The sequence below is a fragment of the Chlamydomonas reinhardtii genome, chromosome 13 (assembly GCF_000002595.2).
Source record: "Chlamydomonas reinhardtii strain CC-503 cw92 mt+ chromosome 13, whole genome shotgun sequence".
NCBI classification, from domain to species: domain Eukaryota; kingdom Viridiplantae; phylum Chlorophyta; class Chlorophyceae; order Chlamydomonadales; family Chlamydomonadaceae; genus Chlamydomonas; species Chlamydomonas reinhardtii.
Window position 1 is genome coordinate 4,678,972 of NC_057016.1, and position 24,326 is coordinate 4,703,297.

The window sequence follows — 24,326 nt, forward strand, 5'->3', positions numbered from 1 at the left end:
GCAGCAGCCCAGGAACGGCGGCCGCGCGGGCGGCGGCGGCCCAGGAACAGCGGCCACGGGGGCGGCGGCAATAGACCAAAAAACCCAAAAAAAAAACCAGAAAACCAATATATACAGTGAACGCGTAAGGAAAAGCTGCAAGTGTCACCAGTGATGCGTCTGCGTTAACTCGAGTGGGACGGCTGTGCTGTCGAAGTGGCGGCGCCGTGCCAGGTACTGGCGGATCAAGCCCACGAGGTCCGCGTACTCAGGGTGTTGGCGCTGCCGTCGTTGGATATAGTAGGCCTGTGGTGTGGCCTCCAGTACCCGCGCGCAGTCCCGTATCAGGCGGGCCCGCGAGTAGCCCATCTGCGTCAGGGCGGCAATGAGGTTGGCGGATTCGAACACAAAATTCTCCACTTCCATGACGACACGCCGCAGCCGGTGGAACTGGCCGGTGAAGATATTGCGTTTGCTGGCCTCATTGACGTTGCTATCAGCCCCAATAAACCGAGACAGGCGCACTCCATCAAACACGGGCTGCACCCGTTTGTCGTACAAGCGTGTGGTGATCCGGGCGTCGCCACTAGGCGTGGTGCGTAAAATGAGCAAAATGTCCAGGAAGGGCATCGCGGTGGTGCCGGCGGGTATCTGCGTTTGCAGGTGGGGGTGCGACTGCGGTTCCACCTGCAGAGACGTTGGGTACAGCCCATGCATGCCGGCGTAGCGCTGGTCCACGCTGAGGAGGCGGCTGATAAAGCGGTTGTTGAGGGCCAGCAGGTCATCCAGGTACCGCTTGGTGAGGCTGAACGCGCGCACCACTTCTTTCTGCCGCGCCGTGGTGGTGGGCTGCGTCATGAAGCGGTACTCATACCACGCAAGGAAGAGGTTGGCAATGAAGGGGGCGGCGGAGATGCCCATGGGGATGCCGCAAGTCTGCTGAACCAGGGCGAAGGTGCCGAACCATGGGAAACTTGTTGGGGTGGCTGCACACTAGTACGTCCGATGCAGGTCTCGTGCGACGTAACGGAGATCGTTGAGTGGTTTAGGGACAACGTCATGCGTGGCTGGGGATGCTCCGCGTGGAAGTACGGTACCTGGGACGGCGCCACAGGGGCGGCCGCCCCCTACGATGAACAAGGAGGTGTGCCTTCTCTGCTCGCAGGTACATTTGAAGATTGGCTGGCTAGGAGGTGCGTGGAGGTTAGCGTGCGTGCGTGCTCAAAGCTGGAATTGCTAGACGACATTGAAGTCCAGAGTATGTCAGTTGGGGGCAATAACGCAGGTGAATGAATAACGGAAGCGAAACTTCATTGTCCAAGTACACGATGAAGCGTCAAATGGAACTTGCGGTCCGGTGGGGGCGGTCCATGCGAGGCGAGCCAGGCGAATGCGCCACTTGCAAGGCGGGTTCAGCGTTGGTGGTGGGTCGCAGGTTAAATGGCAAGGAAGTTTGCAAGAAGAACTACGTGTGCACGTGTGGGGGGCCGGCAGCAGCACTGGATTTGTGATACGACAGGTCGGGCAGCTTGCCCTGCGTTTCCTTGTTGTTTGTTGTGCTGAGGTCAAACCCGGACATTGCCAGTGTTCTGCCATTCCTTCAGTTTGCTGCTATCCATGGCTGCTGCCCGTCGCTGTTGGCTTGCATCGTACCTTCTTGTCAACAGATGTGCGCTTGCCAGTAACGGCGATTTGATTCAGAATTCCACGCAGAAATGCACCCCCGGTTCCACAACATACCGGGTTACCGTGTCTGTGCGAACGCCTTGGGTCCCCGACTGTGGCATACACACACGCACACACACACGCACACACACACACACACACACACACACACACACACACACACACACACACACACACACACACACACACACACACACACACACACACTGTGTGCACCCCGTGTGGCCCTGCTGCCGTATGCCGCACGTCCACAATGCAGTAGGGCAGCCCCGCAGCTCAGGGGTGCCCAGGCAGGAAAGGAGACGCAGTCAGGCGAGAGGGCCAGGAGGCAGAAATGCACCACGACACCACGCTGGAAGCCGCGCAAAGCAACATCGCCTCAGCAAAGGCGCAAACCCAGAAATGGCCGTAGGCAAACGCCTCCGTCCACTAGAGAGGGAGCTCCGCCTGGTCAGCTGCGGCCGCGCTGCCATGCGGATCCTGCAGGTCCCGCCCCGGGCTTTGCAGAGGTTGGTCCAGCATGGGCGTGAATGTGCGCTGTTGAAATTAGTACGCTGCGTGGCCCGTGTTCCCAGGGGCCAGGGCACGCCGTCGTTCGGGGAAAATCCTGAGTATCTAGTAGCCTGGCGTGACAATTAGGGGCCTTATGGGCGGCATGGGGGGCTCCTGCCCTGGCTCCTGCCCTGGCTCGTCCTGCTTAGTGGTTACCGGTAACTCGTTTGTTCCCTACAGCCCCGGCCATACCCTGATTCGGGGCACTTGCTAGCCTTTGGGGGGGCTGTCTTGCTAGTTTGCGCCCCTTGGGGCTTTTGGGTTGGGTGGGGCCCGAGGGGGTCGGCGCAGGGCTGCAGGCGCGCACTGAGTTTTGACCCGCCGCCTACTTGCGATCAATGGGGCTTACTTAAACGTACACACTTGACATATGTGTTCGCGGTTTGCGCGGTGAGTTGTGAGTTCTGGTCTTGGCGAATCTTGGCGATCCGATCCGGAGCCCCATGGCGAAAGCCATTGCACTGTTTGCACAGCACAGCATGCCCTGCGCTTCCAGGCGTATGGTATGGCAGTCGACTTAAGGTTGTGCCACACTTGACCAATATAGCACAGTGCTCATGGTGGAGAACGCCCAAGGCATCACCGAGCCGGCCTGACGCGACAGATACCCGCAACGCTCGACTTGCCGAAACGCATTCAGCAGCTAACTAGCTGATCGTTGAGCTGAATCTGCGTTAGAAGCCATGGATACGGGCCAAGGGGGCGCGCTTTTGCGCAGCTGCAGCCGCTGGTCAGCCCCTAAGTAAATCGTAGCCAGAACACAGTACACTATTAAAGACAAAGCAATATATCGCGCATATATAGGCAGTGGCAAGGCTGGGCTACGGCAAGCATGTATCGCTGGCCGAAGAGCGAAGAGGGGGGGACTGTCTTGCCGACCCGCCGTTTGGGCTCGACCGTGCTTTCCGCAGCGGCGCTACGCGAGTTGGGCATAAAGCACCGCGCGCAGGCGAGGGCAGCGGCCCGGGCGCAGGCGTTCGCCGAGCAGGCGCGCGGGCGCATCGTCAGCGCTGTTGGCCCGGAGCTGATGCCGGCGGTCGCCAAGGCGCAGGAGCTGCCGCGGGGCGGCAGTGTGGTACTGGTGCCTGGACGGGAGGAGGTGAGGCGGGGGTGCCGGCGGGGGGTTTGGTGGGGACTGGGCGGGGATGGCGGCGGGGAGGGGGGCGCGCAGCGTGGGAGGGCGGAGGGGGGGGGCACGAGATGGGGAGGAGGCGACGTGAAAGCCAGCTGGAATGATGGCCAGGATGTGTTTGCGACGTGAACGGCCGCACAGGAGGCGAGAGAGATGCGCGAGCGCTCGGCCGTGTGTGCAAACGCGGTGAGGGTGGCGGGCGTACAGTCGTACACGGAGGCGACGGCGCTGCTGCAGACCCTGGACAAGGCGCACATCCTCGACATGTCGCCGGCGCAGCGCATGTGCGTGCCGCTGGCGGTGCTGGCCGCCTGCGCGGCAGCGACGGCGGGCGAGGTTGAGGGCGAGGACTACCAGAGCATTCAGGTGAGCGTGCGCACGCGCATAGCACGGATGTATGCGCACGCGCGGGACAGAGCGCGCGGGCGACATACGGGCGCCCGAGCAGCTGCGTAGGGGACTTGAGGCAGCCGCGGGCAGTCTGGGGTGACGTACGTCAGGGCCTGTGCAAGCAGCAGCAGCATGACGGGACGCCACTGCATGGCTGGTGTGCTCGCTGCTGCAGGAGGCGCTTGAGAAGGCGGCGGTGGACCACGGGGCGGGGCTGCGCGAAGACATGAGCACTGTGCTGCTCGGCGAGTACGCGGATCGGTCCATGCGTTTTGGCCTGGACCCCACTGTGGGGCAGCGGGATGGGCTCGACCTCATCATGGCGTGCGTCAAGGCGCTGGAGGCTGACGTGGAGGCGCTGGAGGCTGACGTGGAGGCGGGGCACTGCCGCCTGCAGCAGCTGCCGAAGCACGAGGTGCCGAAGTCGTGCCTCGATGTCGACTGCGTGCTGCTGTACCTGAAGGCGGCGTACGGCATCGACCGCTCGCTGGTGGTGGTGAGCCCGGCGGCGGCGTCGGCGCTCCCCGGCTGCTGTCATGTCGGGGGCGTGGCGGCGGCTGGCGGCGGCGGCGGGCTGACGGCGCAGCTGTACCTGAGCGAGCGCGGCCAGGCGGCGGTGGAGGCGGCGCTGCGCAGCGGCGCTCAGTGCGGCCTGGGCTCGGAGCAGGTGGCGGTGGTGTACTTTGCCGACGGCCATGCGCATGCCGTGGTGCTGGGCGGCGGGGTGCTGCGGCTGTCAGTGCCGTGCGTTGGCGCCGACGTCGACGTCGTGGCTGCGCTTACCCGGGCGGCCGTGGAGCTGCCGGCGCCGTGTGTGGCGACGGCGGCGGGTCCGGCAGGTAGGTGCGGCGGGCCGGGTTGGCTTAGCAGCAGTGGGAGGAAGAGCGAGATGATACGTCGGGGCCGCGGCGTCAGGGGACGGGGAGGTTAAGTGGGAGCATGCTGCTTCGCCGCCCAACTGAGGGGTGGCGGGCTGCTTTGGTGCACGCAGGCGGCGGCGCGGCAGCTGCGGGGCCAGCGATGATGGAGCCGCCCGGCCCGGTGGCAAGGCAGCTCCGCAGTAATGCCAGCGCACTGCTGCCCGCGAAGCGTAAGCACGACGGCACTGCCATGCAGCCCACCGGCAATGGTGGTGAGGACAACCCCACGCAGCCGGTCCCCGTCGGCGCTGCAGGCGCGGGCGGCTCAACCCCTGCTGCGGCGCCAGCGCTGCACGGCGCCACCTTGGCCAGCGCCCAAGCCTCGGTCGCGCCTGCGCCTGCGCCTGCAGCTGCGCCTGTGACTGTGCCTGCAGCTGCGCCTGCGCCTGTGCCTGCGCCTGTGCCTGTGCCTGCGCCTGCGCCTGTGCCTGCGCCTGCGCCTGTGCCTGCGCCTGCGCCTGTGCCTGCGCCTGCGCCTGCGCCTGTGCCTGCGCCTGCGCCTGTGCCTGCGCCTGCGCCTGTGCCTGCGCCTGCGCCTGCGCCTGTGCCTGTGCCTGCGCCTGCAGCTGCGCCTGCAGCTGCGCCTGTGCCTGCGCTTGCGCCTGTGCCTGGGCCTGCAGCTGCGCCTGCGCCCGCGTCCGCGCCTGCGCCTGCGCCTGTGCCTGCGCCTGTGCCTGTGCCTGTGCCTGCGCCTGCGCCTGCGCCCGCGCCCGCGCCTGCGCCCGCGCCCGCGCCTGCGCCTGCGCCTGCGCCTGCAGCTGCGCCTGCGCCCGCGCCGGCGCCTGCGCCTGCGCCTGTGCCTGCGCCTGCAGCTGCGCCTGTGCCTGCGCCTGTGCCTGCGCCTGCGCCTGCGCCTGCGCCTGTGCCTGTGCCTGCGCCTGCAGCTGCGCCTGCAGCTGCGCCTGTGCCTGCGCCTGCGCCTGTGCCTGGGCCTGCAGCTGCGCCTGCGCCCGCGTCCGCGCCTGCGCCTGCAGCTGCAGCTGCGCCTGTGCCTGCGCCTGCGCCTGTGCCTGCGCCTGCAGCTGCGCCTGCGCCTGCGCCTGCAGCTGCGCCTGCGCCTGTGCCTGCGCCTGTGCCTGCAGCTGCGCCTGCGCCTGCGCCTGTGCCTGCGCCTGCGCCTGCGCCTGCAGCTGTGCCTGCAGCTGCAGCGGCCACGACGCCCGCTCCCTCAGGCCACGTGTCCGCGCCGGCCCCAGCACTGATGGCCGCACCCACGGCATTGGAGGAGCAGCCCCAGCCTCTCGCCCAGCAGCACCAGCAGCAGGAGGAGGAGAGGGAGGAAAGGGAGGAAAGGGAGGTGGGACAGGATGGCGCATCTGCAGGGCAGCCGCAGGGGCAGGGGCAGGCGGAGGGGCAGGAGCAGGAGGTGGAGGAGGCGCACAAGGAGCAGCAGGCGCCACAGCCGCAGGAGGTGGAGGCACGGCAGCAGTCGGACAGCGCAGGGGACCTGCAGCAGCAGGTGGGCGATGTGGTCATGGAGGAGGCTGAGGCGCAGGCTGCGGAGGCGCAGGCGCAGTCGCTGCTGGCGCCGCCCGCGGAGCCACAGCCGCAGCCGCAACCACAGGGCCTTCCTGCTGGGCAGCCGGAACAAGGGGTGCAGCACAAGCAGGAACAGCAGGAGCAGCCACCTATCCTGGCGCCGCAGCCACAGCCGCAGCCGCAGGGCCACCGCCACAGTCACGGAGCCCCATGCGGGGTGCCGGACCAGGAGGTGATTGTGATTGGAGACAGCTCCGACGAGGGGGAGAAGGAGGAGGAGGAGAAGAAGGGCCAGGCCAAGGCGCCCCCGCCCAAGCAGAAGCAGCAGCGGCGCGTCTTGCACAGAAGGAAGATGGCGAACGCACCAGCAGCAACCGCCGCGGCGGGTGGAACGTGCGGGAAGGTAGACGGCGGGGCAGCGGCGGGGGAGCCTGGTCCTAGCGGCGGTAGTGCGGCGCAGGTGGCGGCAGCGGCGGCGGCGGCAATGGCTCAGGTGCAGCCGGCGGCGGCCGATGCAGCCAAGACAGCCAAGGCGGAGGGCAAATCCAAGGCCCAGGGCCAGGGCGAAGCAACGTGCCCTGAGCTCAACCCTGAGGACGCAGGCCCTGCGGCTGCTGCGGGTACCGCCGGTGCCAGTGGCGCCGCTCCGGCTGCAGGTGTCGGCGGTTCAGGTGCGGCTGCAGGTGTCGGCGGTTCAGGTGCCGGTGCAGGCGAAGCTGCTGCTGCAGGTGCCGTGCACGCTGGCATGGGCGAGGGTGGAGAGGCAGCGGGCGGCTCACAGCTGCCATCAGCACAGACACAGCAGGTGCCCGCAGCGGCCGCAGGGGGCCAGGCGAACAAGGGGGGCACCGGCAAGCGCGTCGCCGGGGCGGCTGGCTATGGTGCTGACGGCGGCGGCGGCGATATCGGCGGTGGCGGCGGCCCGGATGCACCGGTCCAGAAGCGGCTGCGCGTGGACAAGGGCGGTTGCGCAGGGCTGGGCGCGGCGGCAGCAGCAGCGCCCGGCAGCGCGGCTACGGGTAGCGGTGCTGGTGGCAGCGGTGCAGCGTCCGCACAGGCGAACCCGACTGGCACCGCGCCCGCGCCGAGAGCACGTGCTTCTGCTCCGCCTGCCACGCAGAAATCGGCAGCTACGCAGAAGGCAGCTTCTACGAAAAAGGCGACAGCTACACCGAAGGCAGCTGTGGCCGCTGTGCCGTCAGCGCCGCGGCACACCGTGGATTTGCCACCCGGCGGCGCACTTGCAGCGGCAAGGGCAGCGGCAGTGGCGGCGGCGGCACCAGCTCCATGGCAGCCGCCAAAGCACACCATCAGGTTGCCGCAGCCCGGCACCAGCACCGGCACTGCTGCTCCCCGCGGCGCCACGGGGCCGGTGGAGAGCTTTGCCGCGCGCTGCTCGCGGCAGACCTTCGGCAGCCGGGGTGCGCCCGGAGCCGCCGGCGGCACTGCGGCACGGGCGGCGGCACCGCCACCGGCAGTAGCGGCGGCGGCGGTAACAGCAAAGGCAGCAACGGCTGCTGCTGTTACTGCGTCGGCACGGCTGGCTCAGGCCGGCAGCAGCAGGAATGGCGGCGGGCCCTGTAACGCCGGCGACAACGGCGCTGCGGAGGGTACTGGCAGCGGCGCTGGCGGGAGCGGAAGCGGTACACTGGCTGCAACCATGGCCGCGGCGGCCGGCGGCGGCGCACCTCACAACAATGACGACGCCAGCGGCACGACGGAGGAGGAGGCCGTCCACACGGAGGCGAAGGTGGCAGAACCGGAGCCCGAACCCGAGCCGGAGCCGGGTGTTGTTGCGACCACGGCAGTAGCAAGCGACCTGGAGGTAGATGCCGCGGCCTTAGCTGCCGGCGCTGCAGCTGCGCCCTCTGCGCCCGCTACTGCCGCTGACGGCGTGTCCTCGCCGGCGTCGGGCCGGAGGTCTGGTGCCGCTGCGCCGGTAGGCGCCGCCAGGACGCCGCCAGCACCAGCACCAGCTCAGGCACAGGCACAAGCGGCGCCAGCGGCGCCAGCGGCCGCCGGCGCTGCTACCGGCACGCAGCGGCGGGAGACTGGGGAGACCGCAGGTGCGGGTGCGGCGGGGACCGGCGCTAGAACACAGGGTGGCGCCGGCAGCGCTGCTGCGGGCGGCCATGCGGCTGCGGGCGGCGCCGCGGGGGCCGCTGGGGCGCTGCCTCCTGCCACGTCGCGCCCCAGGTCCTGGGCAGAGCTGGTCGCGCAGGTGGCCGCAGCGACACCGGGGGCAGGTGCGGAAGGCGCAGGTGCAGCGGCAGGGGCGGGTGTCAGGAGGGTAGTCATCGACCTGGGCGGCGCGGTCCTGGAGGCGCCCGGCCCACGCATGCCGTGGTCCGGGCCGCCGCCTCCGCCGCCAGTGCTGCACATCAGGGCGCCCGCCCTGACGCTGCGCAACGGCGGCCTGCGCCTGCCGCCTGGTGGGCGGCTGCTGGTGGAGGCGGCGGGGGTGGCGTTCGAGGACCTGGCCATCTGCGGCCCCGGCTACCAGCCATTGCACGTCAAGTGCGAGGCGGGCCTTGTGGAAGTGTGCGCGGCGGGCAGCAGCATTGGTATGGACCGATGCGAGTACCAAATCCTGCAGATGCCGCCGGCCCACGGAGCTGCTGGCGGCGGCGGCGGCGGTGGCGGCAGTGGTGGTGGTGCTGGCGGCATGGGCAGAGGTGCTGGCGGCAATGCCCGTGGCAGTGGTGGCGGCGGCACTGGTGCCGGCGCCAGTGGTGGGAGTGGTAGCGGTGGCCGTGCCGGCGCCGGCAGGGCAGGCAGTGCAAGCAAGGGGGGAGCCAGGGGGGGCAAGCAAGGCACGCTGCCGGCGGCTCTGGCGCCCCTGCCGCCGCCACTGCCCGGCAGCCGCGCGGCGTGCTCGTGTGTGCTGGTGCGTGGCGGCGCAGCCGCGGAGCTGCGGCAGTGCGTGTTCCAAGACGCGGGCCGTGACGGGCTGCTCGGTAGCGGCGCGGGCGTCAAGCTGGTGGCGGTGGAGTGCAGAGCAACCCGCTGCGCGTCGTCTGGATTCGCGGTCACGGAGGGCGCGGCGGCGGAGGCGCGACGCTGCCTGGCCACAGGCAACAAGTACTTTGGCTTTTGCTCGGAGGACGCGGGCTCAGCCATGAAGGTCCAGCCCGGCTGCATCGCACGCGGCAATGGCGTAGGTGAGCATCCACAAGCGGGGCGAAGCCGGGCGTGTGGTAGGCGGGCGTGTGGCAGGGAAGGCAGCTGGCAGCACTTTCGGTTTGGTGTCATTAGAGACGCCAATGTGTGGCGGCAGCGCCTGCATGTGTTCAAGCAACCTCTTCTTTTTCTCACCTTCGGGCAAGGACACGGCACCGACATTCGCTCGGCCTGCACCTGCGCGCTACAGGCTTTGCAGCTATCTGCGGCGGCTTCACTCGGGTCGGCAAGCAGCCGAAGCCGAAGCCGCAGTCGCAGCACGCCACCGCCACCAGCTCGGATGGAGCCGGGCCCAGCAACGCCGCCGCCGCCACCGCCGCCACCGCCGCAGCCAACACCAGCAGTACTGCAGCTGCGGAGGCGGCGGCGCAGTCTGCTGCGCGCATCGCGCAGTCAGCCTCCCGCTTGCTGCAGGACCGCTCGGTCGCCACGGACCGAGCCGCACATGACGCGCAGTGGGCTAAGCTGCAGACGGCACTCGTCAAAGTGGGCGCCTGCCTTGCGCTGGACAACGCCGAGCACGGCTACGCGGCGTGCAGGAAGGGCTCGGTGCTGCTTGTGGGCACAGGCTGCATCTCCCTGGCCAACGGCGATGGTGGGTTTGGCGTGCGGGGGGGGGGGCGGCGGGGATTACATTCATAAAAATTTAAGAAGGAAAGGCGTAGCCAGGGACACGGGGACTGGAGCAAAGTACGCCGCACGGCGCATGGCACATGTCAGGGGCACGCCTAGGCCACAGCACGGCAGACACACGACCATACCACGACCACACACGACCAGGCACAGCTATGACCGCACACCTGCCACCTTTTGATTGCACCTCCGGACAGGCTTTGCGGCTGTGGAGGGCGGCAAGCTGGAGGCGGGCGGCGGCTGCCTCGCGCTGCGCTCCACAGGCCTGGCCGGGTTTGTGGCCAGCGGGCCGGGGTCGCGGCTGATGGCGGGGCCAGGCTGCCGCGCGGAGGCGACGACGGAGGGGGCGGGCTACACAGCGATTGGCGGCGGGAGAGTGGAGCTGGGCGACGACTGCAGAGCCCTGCGTAACAAGCGGCGAGGTGGGCGCGCAGGGAGAGGCGGGGCGTGTTGCGTAGCAGCAGCAGCTGTTTGCAAGGTCGGCCTTACCCCTGGGGCAGTGCGCTGGTGTCAGTGCCGTATTCGGTCGACGCGCGGCTTTACATGCGGTGCGGGCACGCATCTGCCACACGGCTGCCAGCCAGCTCCTTCCACACCCCATTTCGTTGGATGCCCTCACTCGGCGCCCCCCCACACACACATCCCGCACCCCCTGCACTGCATGTTTGCTGTGCCGCACCGTACCGCACACGCACGCATGCGCAGGCTTTGAAGCCGATCAGCATAGGAGCTGTCTCACCGCGGGATCCGGGTGCGTCGCGCAAGACAACGGCGCAGAGGGCTTTGTGGCGGAGCACCGCGGCTCCATGCGCCTCGGTCCGGGGGCCGCCTCAGAGCGCAACGCCTCCGCCGGCTTTGAGGCACTGGGCGCCGGAGCCAGCCTGCGTGTGGGCGACGGCGCGCGCTCGGCGGGCAACATGGACGGCTACTTGGCCCTTGAGGGCGGCGAGTTGAAGGCGGGTGCGGTGTGCGTGGCGGCTGACAACCGGCACAGTGGCTTCCGTGCGGAGGATGCGGGCTCGCTCCTGGAGGCAGGGCCGCACTGCCGCGCTGACGGCAACGGTGAGCGGGTCGGGTAGCCGCCTGTTGGCTTCGTTGTAGCATTTGCTGGTGCGTGGCTGGTTGCCCGCCGTATTGTGCTTGCTTCTACAGCAAGCTGGGGCTGTGATAATAACTGCGACGGCTATCCAGGCTGCTCCTTTTTGTCTGCTAACTTAACTTGTTGTTGTGCTGTGCGACCAGGCGAGTCCGGGTTCCTTGCTATCGCCCGTGCGCGCCTGGACGCCGGCGAGCGCTGTTTGGCGGAGCGCAACATGCATGAGGGCTTTTGCGCGGCCGGCGCAACGCTTCAGCTGGGGGCCGGATGGTGGGTCGCATGCAGTTTAAGTTACACCTACGTCTCAGGCAGCGTATGTGATGTCTTGTTCGCCAGAAGACGTCACTCCAGCACAGGTGCATCTGGCATGCCCTCTTGCTCCAGCATCCCCGCCCACTCACCTGCCCGCAGCCGAGCTGTGGCCAACGAGCAAGACGGCTTTGCGGCTTCGAAGCAGGGGGGCAAGCCCGACTCTGAGGCAGGGGTACTCGACGCCTCCGCAGGTGTGCTGGGGTTTGCGTGCCATACCAAGCGCTTGGGTGCGACCGCCGCATGTGTCTATGCAGGTGTGTGGCTGCACTCGCCACGCACTATTACGTGACGCTTCGCTGCACCTTCAATTTATATTTTCAGGCGGCTGCGTGGCAGAACGCAACGGCGGCGCGGGCTTCTGTTGCGAGGACGGCGGCTGCACCCTCACCGCCGGCCCGGGCAGTGCCGCGCGCGGCAACCGCGGGGCTGCGGGCTTCCTGGCAGAGGACGGTGGCGCGCTGCAGGTGGCGGAGGGCTGTGCTTCCCGCGCCAATGCCGGCTGGGGTTACTTGGCGACCGGCAAGGCGTCGACCATGCGGCTCGCGCAGGGCTGCCAGGAGGCCGCGGAGGCGCCAGGTGGGGAGGACCAGGAGGCGCCCAACAGGTTAGGGGCCGTCAAGGAGGAGAACGGCGGTAAGCTGCTGTAGATTGCGTGTAGGTGGCAATGTGGCATTGTACCCCGCCTGGCTGTCGGGGTCTGAAGTTGTCGCCGGCACGTTAGGTTATCGTACTGAGGGCTGGAGTTACGCATACGGTACCGGTATTTTAGAGAGACTGGCCGCAATACTACAGGCCGTAGGCAGTTTGGTGCAATGGAACGCAGTTTGGGACTCTGCGGGACTGAACCAGAGCCGTAGTGAGACGGATTCCATGTACCACCGAATGCGCATAACCCGCCCCCCATGTGACGTTCGCTTAGGAGGATGGGGCTGGGCAAGGGCATCCTTACTGCGTTGATAGTCATTGTATCAGTTGCTGGAGGGAAGTATTGTACGAAGTTTGATTGCTGCAGGTTGGGAACGTCAATGTGGGGCTGTGCGCGCTCGATAATACAGTTGGAAAATAGGAGGGGTTATTCGTGCAGACGTTCGTTGGACCGTTGGTGCCACCGGTTGATTGGGTAGGCACGGTTCTTGACGCGGGAGGCGGAAAGACATCTGTCCGACAAGCCAGTGCGGACCGTTGCAGGGGGAGAGCGGTCTTGCTGTCCGGAGCAGAGAAGAGGGAGGTAGGGATTTATGCATGACAAATCAGGCCGTAAGCTGTCTAGGGCTCCTAGAGATGTAAAGCGCCAAGTCGTGCCATGGGCCGTGGAAGCTGCCGTGGGTTTTGTGCACACAGTGTTCACGTGCTGGATGAGATCGCACCAGTATTATTTCAACTTAATGTTTATATGTCTGCATGGCGACAAACCACCCGAGTTGGTAGTATGATAATTTGCACAGCTTGACGGACATCAATCTTCCCGCCAGAACATGCCTTGAAAGGTCGACCTAGCTAATTAGGAACAATGAGCTGGCAGAGTGGGCAGGTGACAGCTCCCGAGCGAGTTGTGTTCCCACAGAACTTACAGTCCCGGCATCGCATCGAACCGGAGTTCCTTTGCGCGATGACCATGAAAGTGATGTGCGACCCTGTGATAGATCCCACCAGTCCAGAAAACACCTGTGAGCGAGCTGCGCTTGAGGAGCACCTTGCGGAGTCGGGCTGTAGCCCTTTCACAGGTAGCGCACCAACCTTTCCCCGGGATGCCATGGTGGCCCCTACTGCGCACTTGTAGGATGCAAGCGCATGCAAGGGTGCGACAGCCAGCTCAGCATGCCAAAAACGCCACGTGGATTTCTAGCGCGTGCAAGTGGCACGGCCCACACCCCCCAGTACCCAACTCCCCCTGCCCCCGCCCCCGCACACAGGCCTGCCGCTGACGCCGCAGCAGCTGGTGCCCTGCCTCGCGCTCAAGCGCCTCATCCAGTCGCAGTTCTGGGACCACGTCAGCGTGCAGCCGGCCAAGCGGGCGCGCGTCGGTGCCGCCCCGCCCCAGGCGGCGAGCGCTGTCGGCGCTGCGGGCGCCGCTCCAGAGAACCTTGTTGCGGCAGGCTCAGCGGCTGCCGCCACCGCCGCCGGTGCAGTGCCGGCGGCAGCCCGGGCTCACGCCCAGCCCCCGCTGCCTGCCGCGATGCCGGCTGTCGCTCCAGGCTCTCCCGCACCTGGCGCCGCGCCGGTGCACGCCGCCGCAGCTCCTGCGGCAGCAGCTGGGGCTGCAGTTGCAGCGGTGCCAGGTCCGGCGGCACCGGCGGCAGTGGCACCGGCACCAGCTCCCATACGGGCACCAGCACCCGCGGGAGCGGGGGATCCGGCGGGTCTGCATGCGCCTCCTGAACCAGGCAGTGCGCCACTGCCGCTGCCAACCCCAGTCCACGCAGTTGCTGCGGCTGGTGCCGCCGCCGGCGCCCGGCCGCCAGCCACAACACGCCCCAGGACTGCACCAGCAGCGGTCACAGCCACTGCGGTCACAACCACTGCAGCTGCAGCTGGTCAGGGCGCCGACGGCATCGTCCGGGCGGCCGCCACAGCTGTGGCTCCTTCGGCCGCCGCAGCGCCCACCGCCGTCGCCGCCGCCACGGCCGCGGTGAAGGCGGAGCGGGTGGACGGACCGGCGCCGGGCATTGCGGCGGCATGGCGTGCGTCGCGCCGCCTCCCCTCCACCGCAACAGCTGCAGCCGCAATCGCAGCCGTCACTGCGGCTACCGGGGCGGTAGCAGCTGGTGCCGCAGCGGCTCCCGCGGCTGTCGCGGCTGGCACAGGCGCCGGTGGCAGTGCCGGTGGCAGTAGCAGTGCTGGTGGCAGTAGCAGGGCCGGTGGCAGTAGCAGGGCCGGTGGCAGTGCTGTTGTAGATGGGGCAGCGGCGGCGGTGCCAGAGGCAGCCGCATCGCCGCCATCAGTGGCACCGCCAGAGCCTGCGGAGCCGCAGGAGGCGGCGGCTCTAGCAGCAGCAGCAGCAGCAGCAGAAGAAGAAGATGCGGCTGTAGCAGCAGCAGCAGAAGGCATAGATGCGGCTGCTGTGGAGCATGCGCCAGGAGATGGTGCGGCTACTGCTGCTGCACCGGCACGGGGTACGGCAGCGCTGCACCAGGAGGGAGCCCTGCCGGTCGCAGAGCGGCCCCAAGCGGCGGAGCCAGTGCACCAGCAGCAGCAGCAGCAGGCCCAGGGGGCGGGGCCCGGGCGGGCTCAGCAGGAGGGTCAGCAGAAGCTGCAGCAGCGGCAACGAGAGGATTTGGAGCCGCAGCCCTTCCAGCATCAGCATCAGCAACAGCAGCAACAGCAGCAGCCAGAGGGTCACACAGTGGGAGCGGATGCCGCCGCGGTTGCAGAGGCCGCACACGCGGCGGCGGCGGATGCGGCGGCGCCAGCGCCGGTACTGGGTGCAGCCCCACCACCCGCTCAGGGAGTGGGAGGAGGTGGAGGAGGCAGGGACGGGCCAGCGGCTACCATTTTAGAGGCACAGCTGCAAGGGCAATCGCAGGCGCAGGCGCTAGCGGAGCAGCAGGGTCAGCAAGAGAGGGGACGCGACGAACATCAACAGCAGCAGCAGCAACAGAAGCAGCATCGGGCGCGGCGCAACGCCCACGGAGCAGTCAGCGCCAGGGGCAGCCGACTTCGCAGCCACCTCGACCTGCCGGTGACGGAGCCGGCAGTAGCAGGTGCGGACACGCCGGCAGTAGCAGGTGCGGACGGCGGGCCCTCTGCGGCGGCAGGCAGCAGCCGAGCTTCGGAGCGGCTGACTCCACATGCTCCGGCACGGGCACCGGCTCAGCCGCAGCAGCAGCCGCAGCAGCAGCAGCAGTCGCAGGGTCAGCAGCAGCAGCAGACCAGGGCTTGGCCGGCCGCCGCACTTGTCGGGGCTGGGGCGGCAGCAGCTAGCGGCGAAGCGGCCGTGGCAGCTGCTGCAGCTGGCGACACAGGGGCGAGTGCAGATGGGCTTACGGCGGCCGCGGGCGGCGCGGCACCGCAGGCGGCGGCCCGGCACTCGTCGCGCGCGGCAGCAGCAGCGGCTGAAGCAGCGCTGACGGAGCAAGCGAAGCAGGGCACTCGCAAGCGCGGTGCGGGCGCCACTGCTGCCGGCGCCGCCGAGAGCGGTGGAGCTGTTATTGCCGCTGTGCCACCCGGCGGGGACACACCTACGCGGACACGTCTTGCCGCTCCGCTTTCTCCCGCAGCTGTAGCAGCTGTAACCGGTACCATGGCTGCATTGGCCGCCGCAGCGGGTGGGATCCCGACCCATGGCAGCGCAAGCCCCAAGCGGCAACGTGGCCGGCCCCGGAAGCAGCCGCGCCTCGATGAGAGCGTGGCACATGGCCAGGCGGCGGCTGCAGCATCCCCCGGTGGACATGCTACTGCCGCGGCCGTCACTGCCCCCGCCGCAGCGGCCACGCGAGCTCGCGCTACTTCAACCGCCGCGGCCGCCTCAGCCGCCGTGCACACGATCGCGTTGCCGCCGCGCCCAGTGGCTTCCACTCACGCCATTGCGGCGGCGGCGGCGGCGGCGACGCTGGCGGGTGAGCCGGCACGGCACACCGTGACTCTGCCGCCACATGCAGCCGTCGCCGCCGCCGCCGTACCCGCCAGTGGTGCTACTGCCAACACTGCGGTTGTCAGTGGCGCCGTCCGGCCGCATCAGAGCTTGGCGGCGCGCGCGGCGGCGGCTAACGGGGCGCGCGGCGCCGCCGCCGGCACAGCGCTGCCGCGCCGCCTGCTAGTGCGCGGCGGCATCAGCGCTGCGGCCGCGGCTGCAGCGCTTGCAGGTGCGGTGGCAGCAGGCGGCGGCAGCGGTGGCGGCGGCGGCGGTGCTACTGCCAGTGGTAGCTCGGGACTGCGGACGTTGTCAGGCTCCGCCTCTGCGGCAGCAGCAGCAGCGGCGGTGGTGGTGGCGGCACAACGCCGGCGCGGCGCCGTCGGGGGCAGCGAACATGCAGGCGCCGGCGGTGGTGGCGGCAGCGGCGGTGGTGGTGATGGTGATGGTGGTGGTGGTGGTGGCGGTGGGACCGGCAGCACAGCGGCGGCGGCGACCGGGCAGTCACATGACAGCGGTGCGACACAGGAGGTCAGCGAGGGAGTGGGGCCGGCGGTTACAGGGGGCGGCGGAGCCGCTGCTGTCCCTGCAGCTACAGCCGCCGCACCCAGCGCTACAGCCGTTGCGGCGGGACCCGGAGAAGCCAAGGCGGTGGCTCTGGAGGCAGAACAGTCGAGCCCTGGAGTTGCGCCGACCGCAGCCTCGGCCGCGCCGGATGCGGCGCTTGTAAATGGCGGCAAGGAGCAGCAGATTCAAACGCAAGGACGGGGACCGGGTGTCACTGCGGCCCCGGATGCCGCCGACAATACCGAAACACCCGCACCAGCACCTGCACCTGCACCAGCACAAGCACCCGCATCGGCACTGGCACCCGCATCAGCACCGGCGCCCGCACCCGCACCAGCACCCGCGACAGCAGCAGAGAAGGCGGTGGCGGCTGTAGCCGCGGCCCCTGCCGCTGCCGGCAGTGAAGACGCATCTCTGCACCGCACCCGCGGCTCAAAGCGCACACGGACGGGCGCGACCGCCACCATTCCCGCCGCTGCAGACGCGGTGCCGGCTGCCAGCACTGCGCCCGCCGCAGCGGCGGCACCCGTCGCAGACGCCGTGCTAGCAGCTGCAGAGGCGGCGACCGCGGCAGACGCGCCAGCCGTGCACGTGAATGCCGGCCCGGGGGCACCAACCGCTACTGCGGGCCCCAGCAGCGAGAATCCCAGCAGTGCAAGTGCTGATGGCAATGGTGAGCGTGCAGTAGCAGCATCTGCAGCACCTGTTGCTGCCACTGCAACCACAGCCGTTCCAGGAGGGGAGCGTGAAGACCGGCAGCAGGCAGGCACCGGCGCTGGGACGGCTCCGGCCGAAATCGGTGCGGCGGCGAGCTCGGGCGCAGAAGGTGCGGAGGCAGCCGTGCGGCACACACGGGCTCAGTCGGCAGCCGTGGCGGCGGTACGTGCAGCACAAGCGGCGACTGAGGAGGCTGCCAAGCGCCGCGACACACGCAGTAAAGCGGCCAAGGTTCCGGAGGCGGCGGCGGGCACCGTGGCGACGGCGGCGATGGCGCTCCCGGCGGTTGCGGCCGCAGCGGCGGCTGCTGCGCCGCCGCCGGCGGGTGGGCGCGCCAGCGGCCGCCGGGCAGGCCACACGAACGAGCAGCAGGCGCTGTCACAACAACAGCAATGCCCGGCGGCCGGCGGTGGCAGTAGCACAAGCCCAGTGGTTCAGGAGCTACAGCCGACGGCGGCGCCGGCGGCGGTGGAGGCCGCCGCCCCCGATGCGACGGCGGCCGCCAGGGCGGATGAGCCTGTGCCCGTGCTGCCCAAGGCCCAGCCGCGCGGCAAGTACCCTCACCCCGCTCGCGCATCGGGGCGCTCCGCGCCTCGGCCGGCACCGGTCCCGGTGCCAGGTCCGGCTGCAGGCGCGGGCGCGGGCGCGGGCGCAGGCGCAGGCGAGGGCCCGGGCTTGGGCGGGGTTGCTGCAGAGCCGCCTGTGGTGGTGGCTGGTGGCGCATCAGCCACGCAGCCAGCCGCGCAGGAGGAAGCAGTGGCGACGCAGCAGCTGCAGCCGCAGGAGCAGCAGCCTCAGCAGACGCAGCAGACGCAGGAGGAGCAACAGCCGCAGCAGGCGCAGGAGGAGCAGGAGGAGCAGGGACAAGGGCGGCAGGAGCAGCAGGAAGAGCGGGAGGACCAGCAGCAGCAGGAGCAGCAGCAGCTGGAGAGGGCGAAGCCGGAATCGGAAAGGGAGGAGGAGCGAGAGCAGCAGGAGCAGGAGGGACAGCAGCGGCGCCCGGCCCTACGGAGGGGCAGGGGCGCGGCCGCCGCTGCCGCCACCCTGCAGTCGCCCGTGTCTGGGCGCCGCACCCGCAGCACAGCGGAGCGGTCGTCTCCGGCGCCTACAGGGGGTCCGGCCAAGGGCGAGGAAACAGCGGCGGCGGCGGCGCCCGAGGCGGTGGCCGCGCCCGAGGCGGCGGTGGCAGTGGCGGCGCCCGAGGGGGCGGCGGTGGCGGCGGCCCTGGATCCTGTTATGGCCGGCGCTGCGGAGGAAGACGGCGAGAAGCAACAGGGGGCCCAAAGCAGTGTGGAGAGCAGGGAGGCTACCCAGGCGGCGGCAGCAGTAGCAGGCGCGGCACCGGCAGCAACTGCCGCGCCGCCGCCTGTAGTCGCCGCCGCCGCCGCCGCCGGTCGTGCGTCTGACCCCGAGCACGTGCCGAGTGCCGATGCAGCCGCCTCGGAGGTCACTGCCGCCGCTGCGGCGCCTGCCGCTACTGCTGCGGCTCCCGTGCCCGCTGCAGCTGTAGCAACCGCGGCTGTGGCACCCGCGGCTGGATCACTGGCTGCGGCAGTAGCGTCAGTGAGCGGTGTGGCCAGCAAGGCTGCGATTATGCTTTCCGCTTCGATGCAGTCGGCGCTGCTAGGAGGCCAGCCCAAGGCGCCTACAGCTGTGGTGGCGGCTGCGGCTGCGGTAGCCGAGGCAGCTGAGGCTGAGGCAGCACCGGCGGGACCGACAGCGGCAGCTGGCAGCGAGGCGGTCGCGGGGACTGCGGCAGCGGCAGTAACCGAGGTTGGCAAGCCCGCTGGGGTGGCGGACGCAGGTAGACCCAGCACGGGGGGTGGAGCTGCGGTGACACGCCGGGCGCCGCGCGGGCGCATGGTGACCAAAGGCATGCTCCGACGCACCGCTCGGAGTCAGGCAGCGGCGGCTGCAGCACCAGCTGCAGCAGCAGCGGCGGCAGCGGCACCGGCGACAGCGGCAGCGGCACCAGCGGCACCACCACCAGCAGCAGCAGCAGCAGTAGCATTGGCGGCATCAGCAGTGCAAGCACCCGCAGAAGCGACTGAAGCGGCAGCAGCGGACGGCGATCCCGCTTCGGATGCGGGAGGCGTCGCGCTCGCACCGGTTGCAGGTGATGCGACTCAGCCGTCGCTGGCGCAGCAGCAGGAGCAGCTGCCAACGGAGCAGGAGCAGGCGCAGGCGACAGTGCAAATGCAACTGGGTGAGCAGCTGCATCCGCAGCCGCCGCTGGAGGCACAGCCTTATGCGCCTCTTCCTGAGCCGGCGCTACAAACGGAACCGCCGCAGGAAGCTGCTGCCCCAACCGGCGGCGGCGCCGCCGCCGCAGGGTCAGAGCAGCCGCCAGCGGCAGCAGCTGCACCACCCGGGGGGCGGCGGTCTGCACGACGGACACCATTTGCAGCGGAGGCCGCGCAGGAAACGGCAATGGCAATGGAGGACGCGGCTGCGACAGAGGCAGCGGTAGCGGCAGCAAAGGCGCAGGTGCAGGCAGCGGCAAAGGTAGCTGTAAGGGCAGCGAAGGCGTTGGCAGCGGCAAAGGTAGCTGTAAGGGCAGCGCAGGCGCAGCCAGCGGCAATGGCAATGCAGGACGCGGCTGCGACAGAGGCAGCGGTAGCTGCACCGGCAACAGCAGCTGAAGACGCAGCGTCTGCGGCACGGCCGGCTGCAGCACCCGCAGCGGCCGAAGTGGCGCAGGCGCGGCAGTCGCGGAGGACGGTGCGGACGCGGCGGCCGCAGCCGGCAGCCGCAAAGGGCCCCGGTGCCCAGCGGCGGACGGCGGCAGGGCTGGCGCCGCAGAGTCCGCTGCGCTTCTGGGAGAACCCGGGCAAGAGCAGCGGCGCGCGGATTGACGGCAATGACGAAGCGGGGGGCAGTGCCGCCGATGGCGGCGGCGACGCCGATGGCGGCGATGGCGATGCGGAGGAGGCGGACGGCGTGGTGGCGGCTGTAGCTCAGGCTGCTGTTGATGACGGCGGCAGAGCTGCTACAGCCTTTGCCAATGTGTGTGCTGGCGAGGCCCGCGCTGACGACAGCACCGGAGGTGAGCCAATGGATGCAGCGGCGGCGGCGGCGGCGGCGGGCATTCCGGGAGGGAGGGCGTCGCCCTTTGGTGCACGCATCCCGACCCGCCGCCGCAGCGGGGCTCCCAGCCAGTCGTTGTCGCCACTGGCGGCGGCAGGCGCCGCGGTGGCAGCGGCTGCGGTGGCTGCGGCTGTCGTGGCGGCTGGCTCGCCGCCTGCGGGAGCTGACGGCGTTGGACCTGTCAGTGCCGCCGCAGCCGCCGCGGCAGCCGCCGCAGCCGCCGCTGCTGAGGAGCAGAGGCAAGAGCTGGAAGTCTTGTGGGAGGTGCGCACCTGGTCGGAGCTGGCGGCCGCCGTCACCGCCGCGTCCCGTGCCGGCGCTGGGTACCGAGTGGTCGTAGACCTGGCGGGAAGCAGGGTGGAGGCGCCGCCGACGCCTGCCACCAAGGCGGCGGCGGCGGTGCCGCCGGCGCCACCGCCGCCGGTGCTTCTCTTCACCACGCCTGGCTTGACTCTCAGGAACGGTGCGTTGCGCCTGACGGGCTTTGGGCGGCTGCTGGTGGAGGCGGCGGGGGTGGCGTTCGAGGACCTGGCCATCTGCGGCCCCGGCTACGAGCCGGCGAGCAAGGCGGCCGAGGCGGGGCTATTGGAGGTGTCGGGGTCAGGCAGCAGCATACGCATGGAGCGGTGCCGGCTGGAGTTGCTGGCCAAGTCGGAGGCGGCGGACTGGGCTGACGGTGCCGCCGGCGCATCAGCATCCAAGCGAGCTAAGGCCGGAAAGAAGGGCCGCGCGGCGTCGGGGCTGTCAGCTATACAGCTCGGCAGCCGCGCGACGTGCTCGTGTGTGCTGGTGCGTGGAGGTGCAGCCGCGGAGCTGCGGCAATGCGTGGTCCGCGACGCGGGCCGTGACGGGCTGCTCGGCTGCGGCGCGGGCGTCAAGCTGGTGGCGGTGGAGTGTGTGGCGTCTGGCTGTGCCGCGTCCGGGTTCGCGGTTACGGAAGGTGCGGCGGCGGCGGTGCGCCGCTGTGCGGCGTACGGCAATGACGTGTGCGGCTACTGGTCTGAGGACGCAGGCTCATCCATGACCGTGCAACCCGGCTGCATCGCGCACCGCAACGACTCGGGTGAGTTCTTATGCTCTTGTTGTTGGTTGTGTTTTTGTTCGTTACACATACACCGCATTTTACAGTTTCCGGTGTCTTGTGGTTTTTTGCCAGTGCACCCGGGCTCCCGCTTTTCCAACCTTGGTCAACGCCCTAATCCACAGCTCGGTTGACTGGCTTGCTACGTTTGCTCCTGCTGCGCGGTGCCCCTACCTGGCTTGCCCTGCCGCTCAGGCTTCGCAGCCGCCTTCGGCGCCTTTATGGGGCTTGTGTGCAGCAAGCTTACCGCATCCCAGCCAGCGGCAACAGCAGGCAGCAGCAAAGCCGCGCTCATCGCCATCTGCAACGACTTGGAGCGCGCATGTGTTGACGCGACCGGCGGAAGCGGGCCCGCTATGCAGCCTGGTCCTGAGGTGTGGCGCGATATGTGGGCAGCACTTGAAAGCTCCGGACAGTGCCTGGCGCTAAGCAACGCCCTCCGTGGCTTTGCGGCGTGTAAGAAGGGTTCTCGGCTGCTGCTAGGCGAGCACTGCGTCTCCCTGGGCGACGGCGAGGGTAAGTGGCGACGGCAGGAGTACTTGCAATCGTTGCATGCCGCGGTAAGATATCCCTGCAAACGTGGTTGCTTGCGAAGCTCGTACGCCCAAGCGGCCGTACCGCAGCCGTCACTGATCTGTTCCTTATGCGACCGCATCGTCACCTTGCGCCTGCTGCGCTGCTCAAACAGGCTTTGCGGCTGTGGAGGGCGGCGAGCTGGGGGCGGGCGGCGGCTGCCTCGCGCTGCGCTCCACAGGCCTGGCCGGCTTCGTGGCCAGCGGGCCGGGGTCGCGTCTGGTGGCCGGGCCGGGCTGCCGCGCAGAGGCGGCGACGGCGGGGGCAGGCTTCATGGCCATGGGTGGAGGCACGTTAGAGCTGGGCGGCGGCTGCAGAGCCCTGCGCAACAAGACGCGAGGTAGGGGCCTGGGCTGCCGCGTTGCCTTCTCTGCAAGTGAAGCTCTGGGCGTGTGGAATGGTTGCTGCAGACGTTGATGCAGGTTACCTCGAGCTGGAACCAGCTCGATACAGCAACTTCGCGCGCCCCTCAACATGGCTTGCCCACACGCTCTTGACTGCAGGCTTTCAAGCCGCCCTGTCCGGCAGCGAAATCCTGGCGGCGGCGGGCTGTGTGGCCGAGTGCAACGGCTCCGCCGGCTTTATCGCCGAGCACCGCGGTCTCATCCGCCTCGGCCCTGATGCAGTTGCGGCCCGCAACGAGGGCAGCGGCTTCGTCAGCCATGTGCTGGGCAGCGTGATCGAGGTCGGCGGCGGCGCGCGGTCGGAGGGCAATGACGCCGGTTTCATCGCCTTGGATGGGGGCGAGGTGGCAGCGGAGGCTGGCTGCGTGGCGGTTGGCAACCGGCACAGCGGCTTTGCGGCGCAGGGGCTGGGCGCCCGCACGCAGGCAGGGCCGCGCTGCCGGGCAGAGCGCAACGGTATGCGGCGCGTCACTCAATCACATGCTCTCGCACGTTTGCACCTTGTACTTGGCGTCTGTGCATTAGCTGTGTGCCTTGATTGGTGTGTGAATCCGATAGGTCGTAGAACGGCTCTTGAGCTCTGACGTGCAAGGTACCGCTGCGCACGCACTGTACATGCTGCCTGCTGCACCCGCTGCCCGCTGCCTGCTGCCCGTTGCCACCTGGCCGCAGCCAACTCCGGCTTCCTCGCCTCGGCCCGTGCGCGCCTGGACGCCGGCGACGGCTGTGTGGCCGAGCGCAACACGCAGGAGGGCTTTTGCGCGGCCGGCGCCAAGCTGCGGCTGGGGGCCGGATGGTGGGTCGCATGTGGCATGTCATGTGCAGTGTCGGGCAGCGCACCCAATGTTTGGATGAGATGCATACATTCTGGCACGTGTGATCCAAAAGTCTCGCATGCTTAGGCGTGTCCACTCCTCATATGCTCCATCCATTTTCCTGGCTGCAGCCGAGCTGTAGCTAACGAGCAAGACGGCTTCACGGCTTCCCGGCAGGCAGGCAGGACCGACTATGAGGCAGGAGTGCTTGACGCCTCCGCCGGTGAGTGCCGCCGGGGATATGTGCTGAACCGGGCACTTGGATGGGCCACGCCGCTGCCTGTGCCTCTGGCCATATCACCAACATATCAATGCTACCTTGTAACACCATCAACGCTTTGCGATGTCCCAAACTGCTGCTGCAGGCGGCTGCGTGGCAGAACGCAACGGCGGCGCGGGCTTCTGTTGCGAGGACGGCGGCTGCACCCTCACCGCCGGCCCGGGCAGCGCCGCGCGCGGCAACCGCGGGGCTGCGGGCTTCCTGGCAAAGGACGGTGGCGCGCTGGAGGTGGCGGAGGGCTGTGCCTCCCGCGCCAATGCCGGCTGGGGTTATTTGGCGGCTGGCAAGCGGGCAACACTGCAGCTCGCACGGGGCTGCCAGGAGGCGGCGGAGGAACCGGGCGGATGGGGCGCACGGGCAGCCAACAAAGCTGGGGGCGTCAGGGTGGAGAACGGCGGCAAGTTGCTGTAGCGTGCAGTCGGAGTAGGGGGCGCGCTGGATGGCGCGATGCGGTGCTCTACTGGGGGGGCTGTGAATGTTGCGGTGTGACGAGTTGCTGAAGGGGTGCGACGCGGATGGCCAAACGCAGCGTCAGCCGCTGACTAGGCGCGCCGAGGTGGTGACAGTGCGAGTGACCAGATGGTGACGTGGCCTAAACACTGCTTTATTCTTGGACTATTGGACATTGATGGGGGGGATCCTGTGGACAGGTGGCATTGTGAAGTTGTTGTCGGCCGATGGGCCCGACAGTGCTGGGCTGTTGTGTATTGTATTGAACGATGGCGGCGAACTATGCGGCAATGAAAACGTTGTAGCGTTGTACAAGTCTGCGAGAGCTAGTAGCGAATGCCAGCAAGAAGCTTGTGCACGTACGACTGCGTTGCTGGAATGCCGTCAATACAACACTGTAAACAAGTTACATGTGAGTACTCT

General features: G+C 68.8%; 3 protein-coding genes across 3 annotated transcripts; 2 read left to right on the forward strand and 1 right to left on the reverse strand.

Moving 5' to 3' along the window:
• Window positions 1–67: 67 nt before the first annotated feature.
• Window positions 68–1,633, reverse strand: CHLRE_13g604400v5 (uncharacterized protein). The gene has a single exon (XM_043069841.1). The coding sequence runs from the start codon at window positions 898–900 to the stop codon at window positions 145–147; it is 756 nt and encodes a 251-aa protein (XP_042917816.1). The 5' UTR covers window positions 901–1,633; the 3' UTR covers window positions 68–144.
• Window positions 1,634–2,623: 990 nt separating this feature from the next.
• Window positions 2,624–12,785, forward strand: CHLRE_13g604450v5 (uncharacterized protein). The gene is made up of 12 exons (XM_043069842.1): window positions 2,624–3,316; window positions 3,491–3,715; window positions 3,915–4,578; window positions 4,731–4,966; window positions 5,034–5,727; window positions 5,790–9,299; window positions 9,509–9,913; window positions 10,149–10,373; window positions 10,657–11,013; window positions 11,194–11,317; window positions 11,459–11,550; window positions 11,681–12,785. The coding sequence occupies exons 1-12, from the start codon at window positions 3,050–3,052 to the stop codon at window positions 12,004–12,006; spliced, it is 7,125 nt and encodes a 2,374-aa protein (XP_042917817.1). The 5' UTR covers window positions 2,624–3,049; the 3' UTR covers window positions 12,007–12,785.
• A 48-nt stretch (window positions 12,786–12,833) lies between these two features.
• CHLRE_13g604501v5 (uncharacterized protein) lies at window positions 12,834–24,325 on the forward strand. Its single transcript, XM_043069843.1, has 8 exons — window positions 12,834–13,083; window positions 13,273–21,363; window positions 21,577–21,897; window positions 22,070–22,294; window positions 22,458–22,814; window positions 23,031–23,154; window positions 23,305–23,396; window positions 23,539–24,325. The coding sequence occupies exons 1-8, from the start codon at window positions 12,969–12,971 to the stop codon at window positions 23,862–23,864; spliced, it is 9,651 nt and encodes a 3,216-aa protein (XP_042917818.1). The 5' UTR covers window positions 12,834–12,968; the 3' UTR covers window positions 23,865–24,325.
• The last annotated feature ends 1 nt before the right edge of the window (window position 24,326 follows it).

Excerpts from the sequence above, each read along its gene's own strand:
- CHLRE_13g604400v5 (XM_043069841.1), bottom strand. The coding sequence starts at position 900 with ATGGGCATCTCCGCCGCCCCCTTCATTGCCAACCTCTTCCTTGCGTGG.
- CHLRE_13g604450v5 (XM_043069842.1), top strand. The coding sequence starts at position 3,050 with ATGTATCGCTGGCCGAAGAGCGAAGAGGGGGGGACTGTCTTGCCGACC. Across the intron at positions 4,579-4,730 it reads GACGGCGGCGGGTCCGGCAG|GCGGCGGCGCGGCAGCTGCG; the intron begins GTAGGTGCGGCG and ends TGGTGCACGCAG. Across the intron at positions 10,374-10,656 it reads CCTGCGTAACAAGCGGCGAG|GCTTTGAAGCCGATCAGCAT; the intron begins GTGGGCGCGCAG and ends ACGCATGCGCAG.
- CHLRE_13g604501v5 (XM_043069843.1), top strand. The coding sequence starts at position 12,969 with ATGACCATGAAAGTGATGTGCGACCCTGTGATAGATCCCACCAGTCCA. Across the intron at positions 21,364-21,576 it reads CGCGCACCGCAACGACTCGG|GCTTCGCAGCCGCCTTCGGC; the intron begins GTGAGTTCTTAT and ends CCTGCCGCTCAG. Across the intron at positions 22,815-23,030 it reads CTGCCGGGCAGAGCGCAACG|CCAACTCCGGCTTCCTCGCC; the intron begins GTATGCGGCGCG and ends ACCTGGCCGCAG.